At 32.0% G+C, this 23,490-nt stretch overlaps 1 protein-coding gene across 7 annotated transcripts in view; it reads right to left on the reverse strand.

The window, feature by feature from the left end:
- Nucleotides 1–23,490, reverse strand: part of LOC118196996 (syntaxin-binding protein 1-like) — a 122,665-nt gene that overhangs the window by 92,976 nt on the left and 6,199 nt on the right. For all 7 annotated transcript variants that reach the window (XM_085820479.1, XM_085820476.1, XM_085820480.1 and 4 more), the window contains 2 exons: nucleotides 18,996–19,086; nucleotides 15,342–15,577 (listed from right to left, as the gene is read on the reverse strand). In XM_085820479.1, coding sequence (XP_085676605.1) covers nucleotides 15,342–15,577; nucleotides 18,996–19,086 — 327 coding nt within the window. The remainder of the gene's footprint in view (nucleotides 1–15,341; nucleotides 15,578–18,995; nucleotides 19,087–23,490) is intronic.

Here is a 23,490-nt window from a genome sequence, read left to right on the forward strand (position 1 = left end):
TTTAAGTGATGAAAATTGTGATAAAGCTTTGATTTATTGAAAGAAAGATTCGGAAATAAAAACATTTTGATTAACACTCACTTGAGTGTTTTGCTGAGTTTAACTCCGGTTAAAAATCCTAACGATGTTATAAGTCTACGAAATTTATATGATAACGCGGAAACGTAGATCAGAAGCTTAGATTCTTTAAGAATTACAGGTGAATCATATGCAAATGTATTGACACAAATTTTAATTAAATTAATTCCTTCAGAATTCGTTTTAGAATTTAATCGCAATCAAGGCGACAAAGAATTTGACTTAAAAACCCTTTTGCAATTCATTAATAAAGAAATTCGAAGCCGTGAGAGATCCTTCCCTATTAAAAATTACAAATAATCGAAACAACTAGTGCACTTATTTTCCCCGCAAGAGAAAATAAAAAGTAAAATTTCTACTTCCGTTAGACATAGCTCTTCAAGACGTCCGCATAAGAAGGAGAATTATTTTTCTTCCCCACACATGCATGAATTCATGGCGTCAGTCGAAAATGTAATGTGTTTATTTTGTACCAAAGGCCATGAATCAGAATGCTCTACATTTAATGCAAATGAAAAGAGAGAGAGACTGAAGAAACATGTTCGCTGTTTCTTATGTTTGACGACAAAGCACAGAGTTGCAGAATATTTGAAAAAGGAAATGCAGTAAACCTCACCATGTCTCAATTTGTTTTCGAAATCAAAATAATCCACACATTGTTTCTCCAAAAGGAGAAACCGATAATGTCGTATCGGCGAATATCGTATCGGCAAAACAGAATACTGCATTACAAACATGTTCAGCCTTAATTAATAATGAAAAAGAGCAGGAAATTGTTAGAATTTTCCTGGACACCGCTCCTTTGTTTTGTCAGCTATTTCCAAAAGGTTTACCTTTCTAGTTGTTAGAAATGAAAGCCTTAGAAAAGTTAGAAAGGAAAGTGGAGAACCAGTTCTCTGAGCTAAGTAAAGCGTTAGAGAATTTAAACTTCAATGTAGATCAGGAACAGAGAATCTAGATACAAAGTTGATAGCTTCAAAAGTATTGGGAATTGGTTGGGATGAACAAACGGACACATTTTATTTCAATACCAGAAATCTGGAAACATTTCTTTTAAAAAGAACTAACACAAAAAGACACTAACTACAAGCGGTAGGTCGACTTTTCGATCCAGTAGGTTTTATAGGACCATATACTATTAGAGCTAAGTACTTTAAACAAGAAATTTGGTGTTTTGGATTAGACTGGGATGAAAAATTGCCCAAACAGTTAGAAATTTCTTGGAATAAATGGTGTGATGAGGTCCAAGATGTAAAGGAAATAATTATTCCCCGATATTATTTTAAAAATTCTTTGGCCAGTCCTGCAATCACAATACAATTACACTGTTTTTCAGATGCATCTAAGAAAGCTTATGGTACACTGCTGCGTACTTACGCATAGAATTAAAAGGTGGAAACATCATTTCTAGGTTTGTAGCATCAAAGAGCAGGGTAGCTCTGTTAAAAACCTTTTCGATTCCTAGATTGGAGCTCATGAGTGCACTTTTGTCTTCAAGATTGAGCAATAAAATTGTAACTACACTAAGTTTTCCTGTTACTCTATATTTTTGGACAGATTCCACAATAGCTTATTACTGGGTCAAAGGTGATCCAAAGAGACATAAGGTGTTTGTGAAGAATAGAATAAAAGAAATACAAAAATATAGCAACCCAAAGGAATGGCATCATTGTATAGGAAAGAATAATCCCGCCGATTTGATTTCTAGGGGTTTATCCTTGAGCTCAAGACTAATCACCTCTGGTGGCATGGACTCTGTTGGTTGACAATGAATAATACAGCATAGTCATCCTCCTTAGAATCGATGGAAGAAACCGAAAGAGATGTCGATAAATTAGAGCTTTAGAAATCAGTTGTTGTAAATGCAACTGTTGAAAATAGCCAAACTGAAAACGATTTGATCACAATATACTCCTCATTCAGTAAATTAATTAGGATAAATGCTTTATGTTTGAGATTTATAAATAACTGTAAAGTGAACCCAGAGTTAAGAACAGACTTCATATATGCTTCTGAATTAAGACATGCTACTGAAGTTTTAGTAAAACTCGTACAGTCAACTGAATTTCGAAGGGAAATAAAGTGCTTAAAAAATGGAAAATCTATTCCAGAAAATATTAAAATATCATCTCTGAAAGTATTTCTTGACAAAAATGAGGTACTGAGAGTAGAAGGAAGACTGCAGTATTCTAATTCTTCTGAATTTCACAAACATCAGATACTCTTGCCAAAAGCTCATCATTTCACTAATTTAGCTATTGAATGTTATCATAGAAAATTCTTGCATTCTGGTGTACAAACTAAATTATCTTTAATAAAACAGTCATATTGGATAGCGTCTGGTCAAGATCGAGTTAGAAGAGTAATAAATAAGTGCATCACTTGCTTTAAAACGAAGGATCAAACAGTAAGACAGATGATGGGTAATTTACCTAGGAACAGGGGGGGGAGTCGTATCTTTTAGACCTTTGGAGAAGGTCGGATTAGATTTCTCAGGACCTATAATCACGAAACCTAATTTGAAAAGGTCAAAGGTTACTTTAACGTCTTATATTGCATGATTTATCTGTTTTTGCATTCAGAAGTTGTTTCTGATTTAACAACAGAAGCTTTTCTAGCCTGTTTACGACAATTTACTGCCAGAAGATCCAAGCCATCTGCCATCTGGAGCGACAACGCCACGAATTTCAAAGGTGTGAGAAATATTCTAACGCATATAATGAAATTTGCAAATCTAACCCAATTCAAGGATTCAGTGCAGAAGAAGGCATCCAATGGAAATTTATCCCACCAGCTTCTCCACACTTTGGCCGACTGTAGGAAGCCAACATAACATCATTGAAACGGATTTTGTTAAGGGTAACAAAATCAGCTATCATGGATTTTGAAGTGTTAACTACTTTAGTTATTTCCCGCCCGTTATCACCGCTTTCTTCCGATCCGAGTGACTTACAGCCTTTAACTCCGGGACATTTTTTGACAGGAAATGCTAGTATGTTATCCTTTCCTGAACCACTTACTGCTTCGGATTCTCTTTCTTTTCATTCCAGGTAGTAGCTAGTTCAGAGACTCCAAGCTAAGTTTTGGAACCGGTGGCATTCAGGGTATCTAAATCAACTACAGAATCGTGCTAAATGGACCATTTCGCAGCCGAAAATACAGATTTGTCAACTAGTGCTGCTAAAGGACTCCAACTCCAATCTTTTGCATTGGCCATTGGGTCGCATCTAACAAGTGTATCCTGGTAATGATGGTTTGGTCAGAGTAGTTGAAGTTAAGACGTCTACAGGTGTTCTTCGGCGAGCCATCAACAAGGTCATTCCTCTACCATTTAAAGACTGAACGATATGAACTTGAAAATCTTTTCTTTTATATAGTTTAGTATTTAATTACTAATTTAATATTTAGTGTAATTTTATTGACTTTAAATTTATCTGAATATCTGAAAATGGAAATATAAACTCTGTGGGAGTTTAAGCGGGGAGAATGGTAGAACTCGCGTAACGCTAGAGGGCACTAAGGGCGCCACTGGGCGTGTTCAGATAGTTGGATGAAAGATGTGACGTAGTGATGATGTGATATTTCTGAGATTGTGATATTATTATATTTAATTAAATTAATTTATATTTTAATGATTGTTGATTTATTGAAATTTGATGTAATATTATAATTACTGAATCACCACATATTAGAAAGCTGGATAACCGCTAAATCTCAAAACACTGATGTGCAGCAACTATGTAACTAAAAACAATATATCATTTATTCAAAATAAAAGTCAGATGTTCTAAATCTTACACCAAAAAAGAAAAAGTTATTCCTCAGTCATACAACATCATGCAAAATTATATTTCCTTTTTATTAAACTTGTAGAGGTTGCTTTAAGTGTTTAACAGTTATTTTAAGTTTTACTGTCTATTCTCGTTTTCCATCTACTATTCCCTACCAGAATGAGACTTTAGTATCGCATTTTATGTAAACGAGTTAGAAGGAGTATTTAAGGAAGGTTCAACTTACTTCGAAAGAGAGAGAGAGCTTGGGATTTCTTAATGGCCATCTGGTTACTTCGTTCTTAAATCTACTGCGCTCGGCCGTATTGTACGTGCCTGTTGATAATCGCCGGCTAGGTTAAATTAAGGACCAACTACGTTAGGTGTTTGTGTATAGCTTCGGCTAGGTCTGTTAATTTTAGTAATAGAATAGTTTCTTATCTTAAGTTAAAAGCCCGAGTGAAGGCTTTTCCTGTCAGCCTGAGAAGGGACCATCTGTTATTAATTCTTTGAGTAAATAAAAGGGTATTTTAACCCTATAAGATCTCTCTCTTCTTTTCTACATAAACTAAACTAGATCCTACAAATGAACCTGGCGAATTCTCGCACGGGCGTGAAGTAACTAGCACCACAGAAGAAGGGTGAAAATAACCCTTTATTAGTTCAAACTAAGAACAGTGTTAGCATAAATTTAGGTATTTTTCATAATGAAACTCGAAAGACATACGAAACGAACGTGCGCCAAGATATATATTGGCGAGAGAAAGTAAAGTTCGGGTGCAATGCAGTATATTTGACTTCTCACCTTAGCTACTTGTACTTGGGCCAAAGGTCTAATTCAGTTAGTGCTTTATCTTTCAGGTACTGTGTCGAAGTATGTTCGTGTTTCTTTTTTTTTTATTGCCTAAATAGGTAAGCCTGATGATATTTAGGACTGATGATGATTCTATGTAAGTTCTTCTTTTCGATAATTCAGTGTTTTAATGTCTGTGAAGATTGTTACTTTAATTGGTGTTCTACTTAAGTTAAGCAGAATCCTCCTATTTTATTAAATAAAGATTTTGTAGTTAATTTTTTTACTTATGATTCTTTAATGAAAACTACGCCTGAGTAAACTTACTCATTACGCCTTCAATGCTAATGCACAAACCAACAAAAGATTATGAGACTGAATAAAGTAATTGCCTTGTAGAAATGCTTCTAAAAAATTGAAATGTTGTAAGATTCCAGGGGCATAAAGTGTTAAAACTCTTTGTTGAAAATACTAGTTACAAAGTTTATAAGAATAATTGTAACAAATAATAATGTCTATTCTAAAAGAATCAATTTGTATAGAAAAGTTAACAGATGAAAATTATTCAGCATGGAAATTTCAAATAGAACAACTTCTAATAAAAGAAGGTTTAGATGATGTTGTATTCGAAGAAAAACCGGAAACTGTTACTGATTTTTGGTTAAAGAATGATCGTAAAGCTAAAGCTTTAATATGTCTAAACATTTCGGATTCGCAAATTATCCATGTTTTGCATAGTAAATCTGCAAAAGAAGTTTGGCAGAAGTTAAAATGTGTCCATGAACGTGTAAATTTAACAAAAAAGTTATTTCTTCTTAGAAAACTATATTCCATTAGATATAATGAAAGTTCTAAAATGCAGGAACATATCAAAGGAGTACTAGAATTGGCTGAAAAGCTGCTTAGTATAGGTGAAGAAATTAAAGAAAATAACTTAATAGCAATATTACTATGTTCTTTACCAAATTCATACAACTCCTTAATAACTGCAATAGAAAGTAAATCGGAAGCTGAACTGTCGCTAGAATATGTTAAAAACAAACTAATAGATGAGTATTGTAGACGTGTGGAAACTAAGAAAGTTCAAAAATACGATTCAGTTGCTTTAAAAAGTAAAAGCGAAAATAAATCAAAGTATGCTACACGATATTGTACTTATTGTAAAAGAAATAACCATATGATAAATGACTGTTTTCATTTAAAACCCAACGCTAGAACTTCCCCGAAAACAGATGTAAATAACAGTAAAGTAAGAAATTATTCTCAAATTAATAAAAGTAATGCATGCCAAATAGCAAGTACGCAAAGTGTAGAAAACATAACAAAACTTAAAGAAAATAAGTATCTTAAAAGTAATGAAACTGAAAATTCGCAGATTCAGTTTAATCAAGTTCTAAAAGTGGAAAATAAACATGAAAACATGCAAATGCAAGAATGGGTTATCGACTCAGGAGCCTCAACTCATATGAGGAGTGATAAGAATTTTTTCTCTCAGTTAAATGACTGTAATAAACAAATAGTAACTGTAGCCAATGGTGTTAAATTAAATTCTTATGGTATTGGTGAAGGCTATTTTAAAGTTCAAAACTCAAGGGGTCAGGTTACACAAATAAATTAGAAAATGTATTGTATGTACCAGGTTTAGATAGTAATTTACTTTCTGTTCAATCTGTTATGAATAAAGGTTGCATTGTCACATTTGATATGAATAAGTGTTACATAAAGCGTTAACAATATACTCGTAGCCGACGGCAACGCTCAGCAAGGTTTATATAAATTGACCGTAAACTCAATTGACGAGAAAGCATACTTAGCTAATGATGTTTCATGTTCTAATACGAACTGTATACTAAAATGGCATGAAAGATTAGGCCACAGAAATATAAATGCCATAAAAACACTTGAGAAAAATGATTTGGGAGACGGCATTAAACTTGGCAAATACACTCAAAGTGTGGAATGTTCTACTTGTGTAAAAGAGAAACTAACTGAAAAATCTTACCCCAAAACTGGTTTTAGATCTAAAAATCCACTGGATTTAGTGCACACAGATGTGTGTGGGCCAATTGAAGTCAACAGCTTAGGAGGGAAAAGATATTTCGTAACTTTCATTGATGACTATTCGCGTTATACTCAAATTTATTTTATTACTTCAAAAGATGAAGTATTCAACAAACTTAAACAGTATGTTGCATCGACAACAAATAAATTTAGAAAGAAAATAAAGGTTCTCAGATCCGACAACAGTACAGAATACTGTAACGAAACTACTGAAAATTATTTAAAGAAAGTTGGTATTTTTCATCAAACTTCGGTTCCTTATTGTCCGGCACAGAACGGCGTCGCAGAAAGAAAAAATCGCTCTTTGATAGAAATGACAAAAGCTATGCTAATAAACTCTAAATTACCGAAAGGATTCTGGGCTGAAGCAGCTGCTACTGCCGCATATCTTCAAAATAGGTTACCATCTAAAGCCACAGATAGAACACCATATCAATTGTGAAATGGTAGAAAACCAAACTTAAGTCACTTACGAGTATTTGGCTTTAAAGCATTTTATTATGTGAACAATTAGTGCACACAGATGTGTGTGGGCCATTTGAAGTCAACAGCAGGAGGGAAAAGATCTTTCGTAACTTTCATTGATGACTATTCGCGTTATACTCAAATTTATTTTATTACTTCAAAAGATGAAGTATTCGACAAACTTAAACAGTACGTTGTAAGGATCTGAAGTTTTACTAACGTTTATTTTATTTTAAATCTTTACTATCACTTCTTATTTTCTACTTCCGGCCAGAATTAAAAGCTTTAACTTATTTATGCAAATTTGTCTTGCGAACGCCAAGTATTTAAGTTGTGGCTTTTTGCCAAGCAAGAGAGAGGAAGGAGTGATTAGGAGCAGGCCACTTGCCATAGCAGTTTTACTTGATTGCTGGTTGCTAAACGTATTGTAGTGTTAACAGTTCTCTGTACTACATATGGCCTTTCTGTTAATATACGGCCAATCTTCAAGTAGCCACTTGTTTATTAATCCAAAGTTAAGTCTAGTTAGAGTTTAGTTCATATTTTTCTATTCTTACGTTCAGACCACAAGTGGTTGGTCTCTGTATTCCGAAGTCCGGAAATCATTGTAAAGAGAGAAAAATAAAGGGTTTCGTATACCCTTCCTGTGTATCTTGTCTACTTCCCACATTTATTGAACATAGCTTTAGTAAACTCCCTGTTCCGAGTCAGGTCATTTCATGTTCCCCAAGCAAGTAAGGAGGAACACTGAACCTGATAATGTTACATAGACAACAAATAAATTTAGAAAGAAAATAAAGGTTCTCAGATCCGACAATGGTACAGAATACTGTAACGAAACTACTGAACTTAATATTTTTCATGAAACTTCGGTTCCTTATTGTCCGGCACAGAACGGCGTCGCAGAAAGGAAAAATCACTCTTTAATAGAAATGACAAAAGCTATGCTAATAAACTCTAAATTACCGAAAGGATTCTAGGCTGAAGAAGCTGCTACTACAGCATATCTTCAAAATACGTTTCCAACTAAAGCCACAGATAGAACACCATATGAATTTTGGAATGGTAGAAAACCAAACTTAAGTCACTTACGAGTATTTGGCTGTAAAGCATTTTATTTTGTGAACAAACAAAAACGGCGTAAATTCGACAACAAAGCTGAAGAAGGAATATTCGTAGGATACGATTTACGAAGTAAGGGATACAGGATTTATGTAGGTGGAAGGAAAAGAACAGTAAGTAGAACTGTTAAATTTTCAGAAAACGCGTCTTTATCTGACAATCATGCAGAAAATAATGCTGAAGATTTAGAATTAATTCACTTCAATAACTCGCAAGAAGATGAAGAAAATTATGAAGAAACATCTTTTGGCGATGATTTTACAGAAGATTCAGAAAGTTCTGAAGAGTTGATTAAATGTGAAGAAAATGTAGAAAGAAGGGTTTCTAGCAGATCAACCAAAGGGGTCCCACCGGAAAGATTCTCTCATAAAGCAGAAGACCAAGAATCAATCTTACCTAAAAATAAAGATTCAGAAAGCTTTGAAGAAGTTCTAAACTTACCAAAACGTGAACAAGAAGCTTGGATCAAGGCTATGTAAGAAGAAATACATTCTCTAAAAGAAAATAAAACCTATACACTTACAGAATTACCACCAGGAAAACATGCAGTAGGCAGCAAATGGGTGTTTAAGACAAAATATGATGAAACTGGTAAAAATATAAAATACAACGCACGCTTAGTAGCCAAAGGATTTACTCAAAAATACGGCAGTGATTATGATGAAACGTTTTCACCAGTAGTGAAACACACTACGATAAGAGTTTTCTTAGCATGGGCAGCATATAATAATGCCAAGTTACATCAACTAGATGCTAAAACAGCTTTTTTGTATGGCAACTTAAATGAAGAAATATATATGGAAAAACCAGAAGGATTCGTGGTTCCAGAAGAAAGACATAAAGTTTGTAAATTACAGAAGTCGATTTATGGTCTCAAAGAAGCAGCTAGGTGCTGGAATGCAGAAATTGAAAATACATTGAAGAACCTTAGGTTCAGTCAAAGCAAAGCAGATCCGTGTCTTTTCACAAAAGTGGTTCGTGATAAAAGAATTCATTTAATAGTGTATGTTGATGACATCCTAATACGTTCTACAGAAGAAGGACTAATTCTTCAAACAATTAATGATTTAAAGAAACGTTACCAAATAACGCATCTTGGTGAAGCTAAATATTTCTTAGGCATGGAAATAAATTGCAAGGAAGATGGAAGTTACCTCTTATCACAGAAAAATAAAATAAATCAACTTGTCAAGCAATTTCAACTTGAAGAAGCGGAAACCGCTAGCACACCAATGGAAACAAACTATTATAACCTAAACAAGGAAGAAAATCTCCTAACTTCAAATGATAAATTTCGCCAAGCTATTTGAAGTCTTTTGTATTATATCGTCTATCACAAGACCAGATATCACAGCTTCAACTCACATACTCAGCAGAAGGTGTAATAATCCACGTCAAAAGGACTGGAATGCTGTTAAAAGAATCATTAGATACTTAAACACGACAAAGAATGTATCCTTACAAATTTCGTCGAGTGAAAAACCTAATATTACAGTTTATTCAAATGCTGATTGGAGACAAGATATTGAAGATAGAAAATCTACATCAGGAAGTGTTATTTTATTAGGAAAAAGCTGTATTTCGTGGTTTTCAAGAAAACAAACTTGTGTTTCTTTATCCTCAGCAGAAGCTGAACATGTTGCACTATCGCAAGCTACGCAAGAACTATTATGGCTATTAAAATTAACAGAAGATTTCAATCTACCCCAAACTCTACCGATAAAGGTATTTGAAGATAATCAGTCTACTATAAGACTTGTAAAATCTGAAAAATTCAGTTCGCGCACAAAACATGTTGATACAAAAGTTCATCATATACGCGACTAGAATAACAAAGGAATAGTAAAACTTGTTTATCTTTCGACAGAGCAAATGGTTGCTGATATTATGACTAAACCAATTCCTAAAGCTAAATTTCAGTTTTTCAGGAATGAATTGCAATTGGTATGAGTTTCATTAGCAAAACAGGGGCAATGTTAGCATAAATTTAGGTATTTTTCATAATGAAACTCGAAAGACATACGAAACGAACGTGCGCCAAGATATATATTGGCGAGAGAAAGTAAAGTTCGGGTGCAATGCAGTATATTTGACTTCTCACCTTAGCTACTTGTACTTGGGCCAAAGGTCTAATTCAGTTAGTGCTTTATCTTTCAGGTACTGTGTCGAAGTATGTTCGTGTTTCTTTTTTTTTTATTGCCTAAATAGGTAAGCCTGATGATATTTAGGACTGATGATGATTCTATGTAAGTTCTCCTTTTCGATAATTCAGTGTTTTAATGTCTGTGAAGATTATTACTTTAATCGGTGTTCTACTTAAGTTAAGCAGAATTCTCATACTTATTAAATAAAGATTTCGTAGTTAATTATTTGACTTGTGATTCTTTAATGAAAACTGCGCCTGAGGCAACTTACTCATTACCGCCTTCACTGCTGATGCACAAACCAACAAACAGAAGGCACGATCTTTGTAATTTAGAATAACACCGACAACTTGCGGTGGAACTTAAACGTTATAACATAATATCAATTCACGTCTAAATAGAATAATAACCGATTAGCTCATTACGTTACGGCTAGCTTAGGTTGAATCAACAAAATCCTAACGGCGTGACAATTATCTGAAATGGCAAAGGGGCGTATTAGCATTACAGCGAGATCAGCAACGAAATGTGCGCTGGCTAGCGAAAACACGCTCCGTATAAACTTCAATTCACCCGTTTAAATACTCACTTAACTTAACTTTAAATATACATCCTGGAAAGGAAATGCGAGGGGAAGTTGAGGAGTTCAGAAAAAATAACAAAATGTTGAATAATATGTTAATTTTAACTAAAAAAAACCCTACAAGTCCTTCTCTCATGGAGGTAAGAAAGGAAAGAGTGGTCAAACTGGCACTACAAGTGAAGCACTGCTCTGAAGCTTCAGTCACTAGATGGGTGTTTTTTGTTTACATTCAGAAGCTGACTTGACAGCGCTCTGATAGTATTTCGACACACGACAGCTCATACAAATCGAAAAACGGGACACTTCCGAATAAAAGAAACACTCATAGTGTAATGGATAATAGCGATTTGTATAGCTTAGTGACAGTTACGCAAAAATAAATCTTGGTTATTTTTCGATAACTAACAACAACGATTTTGATTATAAATTCGTTTTATAAAATTCTAATTTGTTGAACTACAAAAATATAGATTTTAGCAAAAATGTTATGCTTACAGAATGAAAAATACCTTACGGTACCTTTAAAATTGTATACATATTCCGATACTTTTCTTTTATGTTCCAAACGCCAAAATGTTTTAAATAAATTAAATTTTTTTCACATCCACATATTATTGTAACCTGTACTTTTTAAATTTTTTTAGAGGAGAGGCTTTACTGTTGCTCATTTTAAACTCACCATTTTATTTTTATATATCAAAATACTTAAATATTTATCAAATTATTTATAAATATATTTGAAATGAAGGATTTATTCATTCATAAACAACTGTGAAAGTTACTGTGAAGAAATCTAATTATTAAATGTATCTAAATTTATAATGATTATAAATATTATGTAAATATAAAATAACCTTAACATTGAATTGTAAACATACATTGAAATCCTGTTGACAAATACGTCATAAAAGTATTTAAGCAAGATTTGTTCGTACTGGAAAGCAATCTGTTTAAAGGTATTGTAAAGCAAATTCTATGAGATGCGTACTTAAGAAAGTAATAAAGAAGAGTTTTGAAATATGTATTGTTGAAATTAAGGGTAAAAAATCTGATAATTAAAAAATTATATTTTATAATAACTCAATTACAAGTTTTAAATAATATTTAAAAAATCCTTATTTTATTCCCTTTCAGAAATACTCATAGAACGTTAAGTACTATTTAAAGTATTTCGCTATTAAAATAAAAGGTGCTCTAATTTGAAATGGACCGAATAGAGAATTAATTATAAATTGACTTATATTTTTCGATTTAAAAGATGCCTCAGAAGATAAAAATTAACGTCATATAAAGTATTTTAGGAAAAAGTTCTATAAATAGAAAATAAATAATGCATAATTTTAATATTAATAATACAATAAACTTTTATCTTAATTTTTGCAATCCTTAACCAAATAAAATCGAATTACCTTAACATTTTTTCCTAATATAATTAACGAAAACTTGAGTATTATTGCATTAAAGATATTTTCTAATTATATGCATACCCTTCCAAATAGTCGCCAACTCATTGCCTACTAATTTTTCACAAAGCTAATATGTGAAAAACTACAGCCATTTTTACTTCCTTGTACAAAGTAAGTATTGTTAATCGCGAAAAGTTTCAGGCAGCATATTTCAACGAAAATATCCATTTTGACCGCTATCGAATGCAATTTAACGATGTTTTTGCGTGATATCTGTATGTAAGGACAGAATAAAATACTCTTTTCCTTCAAAAAAATTATAAAACTGCTTTAAAATTAATTCTGAAGAGAATTTTTCGTGGCGTCTGTACGAACGTATGTACGTACGTGCATACGTACGTATCTCGCTTAACTCAAAAACGAGTAGCCTCAGAACGTTGAAATTTTGTATATAGGACTGCTATAACATGTAGATGTGCAGCACGTATTTTGGTTACAATCGGCCGCACCAAACGTATATAAATATATTTATATATATATCCACTATGTTGCCTGGCTGAGTGATTTCAGTTTCTTTGCTCTTATATGTTTGTAAATAGTACATTTTTTGCTTTAAAAATGATTGTATTATGTTGTTTTTATCTTCCGCTTAAGGTTTTTATGCCTTTAGTAAATCTGTATGCAATATTTTTAGAATTATCAACAATTTTAAGGTTGTCTAAGTGTCGCTAAGCCTTTTTTTTTATGGCGGCGATTGATGTTTACATTTGAAACAGGAGATTAGTGGATTTGTTGCCAATCTAGAGAAACTTAGCTTCGCAACAACAAAGGTAACGCATTCATTTATTATTGCCAATTAAATCATGCTTAATTCTTTCTGGAATTTTTTCGAGGAAATAAGTGTTTAAGGTTTACTTCGTAATTTTTGATATAGATATTTTGAGTTTTTATGTATTTTTGCCTTCTCGCGAAGTGAGAATTGAATTAATTAAATAAGAAATACTCAATCGTCTGTGAAAAACTGTTTCTTTTTTGTTTTGTTTGCTTAATTTCTTTTATACATCATTCTAGCTTTATTATAGTATTTGAAGAGAACATGTGGCAACGATTAGATAATTCTATTCTTTAAATGATATAAATTTTGTGTATTCTGAGTTATAATCTGAACGAAATATATAAGTTAACTGTTATATAATTATTGGATTATATAACAGTTAACTTAGTTTCCGTTACATAATTATTATATAAGTTAACTGTTATATAATTATTAATACTGTTAAGTGAATCTAGCGCCAGAGTGTCGCTATGGTAAACAAATACTAGAGTGAATTTTAAAGAATGCATTTATTCTATTGTGGTTTATGCGCTGTCGACGAAGTAGATTTAATTCAGTCCAATAAGTTTAAATGAAATGCAAGAAAATATGCGTATAATTTAATATTTAGTACAAGGAAGTCATGTGGTGTACACATCAGATTTTTAAAATGGTGGCACACTAAGGATTGCATAAAAGAGCAATGAATTAATAAAATTAAAAAAGCAAGAAACATCCATAATTTAAAAACTTTACATTTTGCAAAAAATTTTTATATAATTTTTTTTTTTTGTAGATATGTATACCTTATATGTATACAACAATCTGTTTTATTTTATAAAACATCAGAGAACAGCACAAATTTAGCATTTAACATACTGTTGTTCTTCCCATGTACACAACAATCTGTTTTCGTTTAAAAAACATCAAGGAACTGCACAAATTTTTTTCCATAACGATTGTTCTAAGTATAACTTCATGGAATACGAATTTTTGCATTCTCTACTGTTAGAGAAAATGCTCCATTTCTGAAGAAACGGAATGCTTTCCCAGTAGCCGGCGAACGCCCCCCCTCCCATTCTCATCAAGATTCCTTACAAGTGTTCATTGCAACAAAAATAAATGCTAATGATCATTCAATTTGGAGGTGAAAATCCACGTTCATTTGCTGTGAATGCGCACATATCTAAGTTCCCAGGTAAACAGAGCCAGATTTAGACTTGATAAGGACCTAAGCTATTTGAGATATGGGGACCTTTTATAAGTCTGTTAGAATATACCTTTTTTAATACTATTTATACTATATTTGACTTCTTGTCTAGTTTACTATACGTAAATCCGGCCCTGCAGATAAATACATTTTGACAACATGACGTGTTGCCTAGTTTGAGACACAGTGCGTTGCTTTGAGCATACTTTTCAGGGGCTTGGAGATAATTAGAAAGAACCTTAGTGAATTAGAATTCAATTCCGCTTGAATATGTTATAATGTAGTATTATAGTCTATGAAGTATAAAATAATTTTGATAAGAAAGATGTTTTTAAAAAAATGTTTAAGACATTGTTTTTTGATAATTTTTTAATCACATCACATAAGAATTTCGTAAATTATTTAGCAATTTTTAGAAGTGAATATTTAATTCCATTTAAGTATGCTGCTTTTATAACTGTTAATATGCAATTGACATCTTACAGAAATAAATAATAATTATCAAATTATAATTGGAAAATTTATGGAAAACAGATTGTTAGATTCCTAAAAACAAGCAATATGTCAGTAGTTACCAGTTTATCAAATAATCTTAGTTTTTGCCATAACTTACATAAATATAATTTTATTAGCAGTAAACTGATATGTGAAAGTGATAAGTGTGTTTAAAATGAATTATAGAATTTATCAGTCAGAATTAGTTACATTGTTTCTTCCACAGTTGTCATAGAATTAAACAAGCAAAGATATTTATCAGTTAATATTAGCTACATTTTTTCTTCCATAGTTGTCATAGAATTATGTAAGTAAAGCTATTAAGATAAGTTTCTTTTGCTTTTCAGAAACTTTACTCCCAAATATATTTAAATTTTATAGTTATTGGGGGGGGTCTTACTTTGCAACGCCAGCCACATGTTCATGTTTCAAACTACACCAAAGAGCATCATCATCACTGAGTGGTAGAAATACATTTTCTTCATCATCTTGTCCAATAGTATATTCATAAATATTATCCTTTATGTCCAATATATCATATGCCATAGCTTGAAATGTGAATTCATGTACTACAGGTGATATACAATCAAATCCACGATCAAGTATCAAGAGCTGGCATCTCCTTTTCATTTTTGCCTTATGAAAAAGGGATTTAAATTACATTTCCTTTTTAATATGGATGTAAATGTAATTAAAAATCGCTAAAATCTTACTACTAATGCAATTTGTTTTTACTAGAATAAGACTAAAAAGGAAAATAACTTTCAGTTTAATAATTTTAAATTATTCTTTTAGGTTGAATAATTATTAGATTAACTACATAGCAGATGCTTATTTAGTAAATAAAAAAACAAACGATATATGACATTGCTGTATTCTATTTTATTGAAAATAAGTTTTCTCTTACAATTACTACAGTACTAACAAGTTTAATTAGACTTAAAAGTTTTCAGTAATTTAATGGCTTTTTTACACCAGTAATTTATACACTTTTTTTTATTACTTTAAACATTAGTACTATTCAGTTTTTTTCTGTTTACTTCGGTCTCCTAAAAATTATTACTATCAACATTTTCCATCCTTTTAATTTACAAAGCATATTAATTTTTTTAATCGAAAGCTTTAAGTTATTTCTAAAATCAAAGGAAAAAATATTGCGTAGCATTGAAATATATATTACAATAAGTTGTTAAAAATTGTAATAAGATTAAATTCTATTGAAGAAAAAGCAGTCATTAGCTGATACACACAAAATGTTTGCACTCCAGCAAACATGCTTCTTTGGAAATATGACATATCAGTATCTCTCAGTTAGTAGAATAGACATACCCTTTTACGGCTACTAGGTGGTAGAGCATAATATCCTATTTCAGGTTTTCTGGAGCTGACTGTTAAAAATCATGTCATTTCAGTATTTTCTTTCTGTATGAAACTATTCCAAGTGTGAACATAAAAAATTGTGCTATTTCAGCTCTTCTTTTAAATCACGAAAGAGTTATTTTTTTTAAACACAAGAAACACGCAAATTAAAGCATACCATAGCTCACAAGAAAATTAAAGCATACCACAGCTCAAAATTATATAGTATGCACACCAGACTCGTTTCTTGGCAACTGATCATTTTTTAGAGAAATATTTTATTCAAGAGAAAACTTCTCAGCACATGCTTTAGAAGCAGAAATTTGAAAATAAAATTCCATATTTCAAGTAATCCAAAATCAGTTGTGTAGTAAACAAAATATAAAAAAGAGGATTTTTTAAGATGAATGCAGAGTACTTATTTCATGCAGAAAAGAAAATCAATTACCTTTATTTGTATACTATACAATTATTCTGTTTCGTAGGTCATTGTAAGAAATTCATTTCTCTACATATGACTCAATATTCTCTCCATGATGAAGCACTAAAATATTATTTAGTAAAATATTTAATCTATCTGATTAAAAATTATGATAGGAACATCAATTATTTCTGTCGAATGAATGGATACATTTATGACTTCTCTGGAATTCAGCATTTATGATGCTCATAATGAATCTCTGGAACATTATATTTTTAAGTTACATTTAATGCCCTCCCACTACTAAAAAATTTTCATTTTTTGCTTTTATTGTAGATTTAGAATTCTTAAATTAGTTTTACCATAACCGTTCATTAGAAATCAATTGAAATAATGAATTATAATCAAGTGAAATTTTTATGTTTATTGCATTAGACATCACCACCTAGAACAGTATTGTTTTTATCTAAACATTGTCTGAACATGAAGTTTAAGAGATGCAGCATTGTTGTGGCATTTCATACATATTTTCATACTGAAGTGACTTTTAATCATATTTTTGGATTCAATGTTCATCCTGATGGAAAATCTGAATTGAGAACTCTTCTTACCTACTGCATCAAGAAATGCTGACTAAAGGCAATTCTTAAAAAAAAATATAAATAAATAAATAAACACTCCTCATGTGGAAAGGCCTAAAATAAGATACAATTTGGCAGACTTCCTTGATAGGTCATGCGACTGTACTGCAGTTGTAAAATGCAGCATACACGTTTTTGCAGATATTCATAATATTTTGTATCCATTTCTATATTCTAAATAATGAAAACAGGACTGATTTTAAAAACCTTAATAGATTCTTCTGGAAATACCATATTTTAAAGTGCATTTTTGTAGACATATAATTATTTTCCCCATTTTATTTAAACAGAAATGTTTAATGAAAATTAGAACTGGACAGGTTACTTGAATAGGACAAAGCACATTATGCCTCCTACTGAAAGGAATTCCTTTGCAGAAGATTTTTTAAGAAAATTTGGCCTGTATTTTTATAACACATACAGAAGGCCAGAAAAATTTTTTGTAGCTAGGCCACTCAACTAATGTGAATAGAACTTGTCATGAATTGCCACTGTTCACTACTTAACTTTCACTACTTAACCACTGGTCAGCCTCATCTAAAATGTTTAATATCTAAAATGTTCAGTTAGTAAACATTCTAACAAAGTTTTCATTTGAGGCAAAACATGAAACTGTAACGTTTTAAATCATTCAAAGTAACCTAGATGGATATAATAATGTATTTATACTTTCCAGCTGCCAAAAGTAATTTCATTCCTTATTTGTTAGGAGTTAACATAATTTACACTTGAAATGCTCAAATGAAGGCTTGAATAAAAATTATTGAAAATTACAGAGGCATTTAGAAAAAATTACCTGATATTTTATAAATATTCAGGCTACTATAGGTTTTATCTATATATATGTGATGTATAATGATCCTGTGGTTCTTGTATACTGAAATCTTAAAAGATCATAAAATATGTTGTAATTTTCAAATTCATTTAAAATTTACATCTTTACTCAAATAAGGGGAATTATAAAAATTTTCATCTAAGGAAAAGCAACCAAGATAGGAAGAAATTCATAAATACCTATCTAAACTACAATTTATTTGGTTTAAAATTAAATTTTTTCATCTAATTTAGATTATTATTCAAAACATACCACACAAAAACACAACAAACTATGATCAGATATTATGAAATCCAAAAGTATTATGTAGATTGCAAAATAATACACTCATTATTTTGTGTTCTCATCTGTAACTGAAAAGAGGGGTTTTTTCCCCCTAAAAGAATGAAATGATGAAAACACATCATTTCATTCTTTTAGCAAAAAATAAGTTTTTCACTAGTTACAAAACCAAGTATCTTTTAGATTTGCTTATAACTGTTAAGTAGTTTCAAGTAGCTTGAAAATGGTTTTTAAAGTTTTTAAGAAGCATACATAAGATGCAAATAATTTTTTTTAGTAATTTTACACACATTAGTAATTAATTCCAAACAAGTTAAAGTACTTTACATAAGAACAGAAATCAGGCACCTTCAAAAACAGGAAGGAAACATAAAAAATAAATAAATAAAGCGATTAGCAGACATAATAAATATTTCAAAATTTCTCAGTAAAATTTACATTGTTAATAAAATTAATCATTTAGCTATTATTTTGAAATTAACATATTAACATCATAACTGAAACAAAAAAATATACCTTCGGATTTGTATCAGACTTGAAAGATTCCTTATATAGATTCAACTCCTGCTCCACAGCTTCAGCAAGTACAAGATTTTTTATAAAACGTCTAAAATTTAGAAATTTAAAAATACAGAAAATTTATAATTATTTATTGCATCAAAAATAAATCAAAGTACGAAAATTTTAATATCTACAACATAAATCAATTAAATAAACTAATTTTTGAATAATATCAAAGGAATTATTATTCAAAAATCTATATAAAAGCAGACAACAAAGGTAACAGAAAAATATGAAAGGCACTGCGAATACAAGTAGCTTAGAAAGTACTATACAAAGGTCTGAAATCCGGACTGGTCGGAACTTCGGCGATTCCGTATTTTAAGTCACAAGTTTAAATCTAGAAAAATGACATTAAACATAGGAACATTGAGAGTTTGATGTTTAGATCAGATAGAAAAATGTTAATTCCCTCACAATCACTCAAGGGCCGAAAGTATGATCCTAGCCAACATCAGTATGTCACATGATCCTAGCCAACATCAGTGTCATTGACAATGGTGCCACTCTCCTAGCCAGCAGGTGTTTGAAAGTTGCATGCCAGAAATCTCAGTTAGTGGGGAGAAAAACTGCATTTAGGGTAGATCTGTTTCTTTTATTAAATACTGTATTTTCTACTTCTAGACATGAAAGATGGAAGGAGAATTTTAAAAATTTTATTTATATATTTATTTACGTATTGGGCTGGTGGTCCGGACGTTCGGATTTCAGATTTTGTACTGTATAAACAAATGCTAACTAAATTACTTTCGGAAGTAACAATGCCGTTTTTTACTAAACGCATTATTAAGATTATAGAGACATTAGGTTATTTTTGAGCAAGAGAAGAGAAAAATGAGCAATGCTCTCGTTGGGACTCGAACCACGGACCTCTCGAATACCGTGCTGACCACTACACCACGAAGGCATGTTAAGAAGGCGGGAGAAATACCTTATAAGATTACTTAATAATTAACATCACTTTCTTTACTTGAAGATTAGTGATTTTGAAATTATTACGTGCATTCAAAAAAAGAAAAATGAAAAGCCAATATTTTGAAAGCACTTCCAAAGTAAAAGATTGTTTTTAGATGGTTTAAAGGGGCTATTAATCTGGAAAGTGTAGAGAAAATTGCATCTCCTTGTATATGCACAGTGCTGAAAAGGAAAAGAAGTGCAACTGTATTCAGTCCCCTAGTAGAAATCAGGCTGATAAGGATATCCTTGTGGTTATCCTTATGGCTATTTAATCCATAGCAGTACTCAAACTGATGTGACAATCCTTCTAGTTATCCTTATGAGTTTATGACTATTGTCGTGATTGTAACTGTAGCTGTCGCCTTTGTGATACAGTGTTTTAAGGCATGGTAAGCTGACGTGTATGTAGCTTTCAAAGATATGCAAGAGTCACACAACAGAGTGTGAGATTCCAGCCTTGCAATATTTACTAAATAGCAAAGCATCAGCTCGTAGTTAAATGTCTGATGACATTATATAATGCCAAGTGGACCAGATAGATATGATGCAGCAGTTATGATCAAGTCAGCAGGTGTTTATCTCATCTTGTTTTTTCATATGTCATTGGCTAACATACATATGTTCATCTATCCTGTTAAGTCTTCGGAAAGATCCATTAAACGTTATGTTATTCTGTTACATCCAGTGTTCTCTATGACATGCAAATTCTACTATGTAATCATCCCTCTCAAGATCCAACAGAAAGACTACCAACTCAGAATTATTACAAGTGCAGTTTATTCTGCAATCAAAGTTAAAAAATCTACGAAGGGAAACATAATTCAAGTTTATAAAATAAATAGTTACAGGATTTTCCACTGAACTTCAATGTTTAGCTTTCCTGAATTTTCCCGATTTTTTATGACCAAATAAAACAATTTATTTCCCCTAGCATAATAAATTAGTCTTTAATAAAGAAAAAATAACTGAACAGTTTTATACATTTATTACAAAAATAATGTTATAATTAAGAATAATTAAAAAGTTTAATTTATCTGATTATTGCGAAGTAAATGAAAAAAAATATACTTATAAGAAGCGTTCATCTAAACAATTAAAAAATTAGATACACTTTTTGAGAAGAAATATCAAATTCTGAAAAAAAAAATATTCATTTTTTAAAAGCAATTTATCGCAACAGTACCTCATAAAAAATAAATATTACTCTTATGGTGTTTTGAAATACAGCTGAAAATTTAAGAATTACACTGTATTGAAAAATGTTTAATTGATACAGTTATTTATTATAACATATAACCACACAGAGTAATGGAATGCTTCCACATTTTATTTAGATGAAATTTCTGTTGAGAATCGAGCATTTAATTGATGTTATGTACAGTTTCAGTGGCATCATTGTTTTGTTGTATTATTATGTTTGAATGCATCTAGCATCACTATTATTTCTGTCATTCTAAAAGTTTCTATGTAAACAATAAGACGTACATAAGTTCTCTTTACCTTTTTGTTATTAAAGTCCAAAATTCATTTAGCCATTACTCTTGTTAAGTTTATAACAGGTTATGGGTTTTAGCGACGTTTAACTGCGCAAATAAAGTTACGATGGCTATGTTGACGTACTATTTGAATCACGGATTTTTTTTTTTACTTTCGTTTTTGATTTCAACACTTCCACCTGAACAGTGTGTAAGTAGACGCTACAGTGTACCGATAGCTTTTTTTTTTTTTTTAATTTTTTATATTTCATATTTCCTTAATGACGACGTAATATGGGAGGTAAAAATTTTGTTAAGAATACCGAATTGGAAGGTTTATCCAACTGGACTAATAGGAAATTTGAAATAAACTCTTTGTTTGTGCTCAACAATTGTGCGGCGGCAGATGGCGCGAGTGAAAAGACTATACGGGAGTACAACGAAGCCGCAAAAGCGTATGCAAAGGCGAATACGAAAGCTGCTGTGATCATTCGCACAAAAGTATCACCGAATGTGTTAAATTTGATCCGTATGCATGGTAATTCCGCACTAGCGATATAGAATGAGCTGTCAAGTAATTTTAAGAAGGTGTCACTCATCTGCAACAGTTTTTCACCTTTCGGATCGAGAGAGACCAAAATGTAATGCAATTACTCGCACGTTTACGTACACTGTGGGTGGATCTTCAGCGTGAGCTATTCTTCCTGATGACGAATATCTCGATTTCAAATCACAGTGGGACTCAATGCCAATGACGGAAAAGTCACCTGAAAAAAACTGATCGAACAGATCAACATGCGGCTGCAAAGAAGATATCAAGAACTTAGAAACAAAAGTACGATAACATTCGTAGTAAATACTAATTATGGCACAAAACATAGTGGAAAGAAATGGAAGAAGGGTGGTAAAAAACCTCAGATGGTCAGCCAACCCCAACCCTTGACAACAAATAATGCTAAAACGATGAACAGACTTAGTAAGACCGGTGATGGTGTGAAAGGTTTCAATGACATCTAATTTCGTTGTAATAAACCCGGGCACATTGGTAAATTTTGCCAGTTTTTTTTTACATGCCAACCACGTCGAATGGCAAAACAGAAACCTTTTTTGCAAATACTCAATGCAGTGCGTTTGCTTGTCAAGAAGATGATTAAGGCCAAACTGTGCGGCTTAAGGACGATGGAGCTAGAGCACACATTATAAATTCAGCCTAGTAATTTCAAGACGTACCGTCACTTAAACAAACAAGCAGAAATCACAGTCGGTAACAAACAGACAATACCAGCATATAGCTGCAGGGACATTGACATGTTGCGCGACGGTTAGAAACGTACCAAAAATCTATCGAGCTCACTGATGTACTGTACGCACCAGAAATTGGCAAAAATTTGTTATCAGCTTTAAAGGCAATGAAGCGAGGAATCTCGAACTTTGGTGATTCAGACGATATGCTGAATACGACGTGTACAACAGCATTCTGGAGTAAGAAGAGCCTAAAACATATGACGAAGCAACGAAGCCTCCGCAGTACGCTGACTGGAAACGAGCCATGGACGAAGAAATGGCTTCGCATGCCAAACATGGAACATGACAACTTGTTGAACCACCTAACGGACGTAAAATTCTCGACAATCGCTGGGTTTACAGAGTGAAGACAAATCTCGATGGCTCAATTGAGAGATTCAAGGCCCGTTTAGTAGCAAAAGGGTACACGCAGACAGTGAATATCGACTGTGAAGACACATTTAGCTCAGTGTGTCGCTATGACACTATTCGAGCTCTAATTGCAACGGCAGCCAAGGAGAATCTCAAGTTATATCAAATTGACGTGGAGACGGCACTCTCTTACGGTGACCTAACTGAGGAGACCTACATACATCAACCCAAAGGCTATAACGACGGAAGTTAGCGTGTATGCAAGATGATCCGACCTTTATACGGCTTGAAACAAGCTGGACGATGTTGGAATGACAAGTTTACTGACGTGCTAAAGAAACATGACATGATTCAAAGTAAAT

This window comes from Stegodyphus dumicola, chromosome 7, assembly GCF_044657685.1.
Source record: "Stegodyphus dumicola isolate Sdum_Otavi_A_Nest chromosome 7, ASM4465768v1".
In the NCBI taxonomy this organism is placed as follows: Eukaryota; Metazoa; Arthropoda; class Arachnida; order Araneae; family Eresidae; genus Stegodyphus; species Stegodyphus dumicola.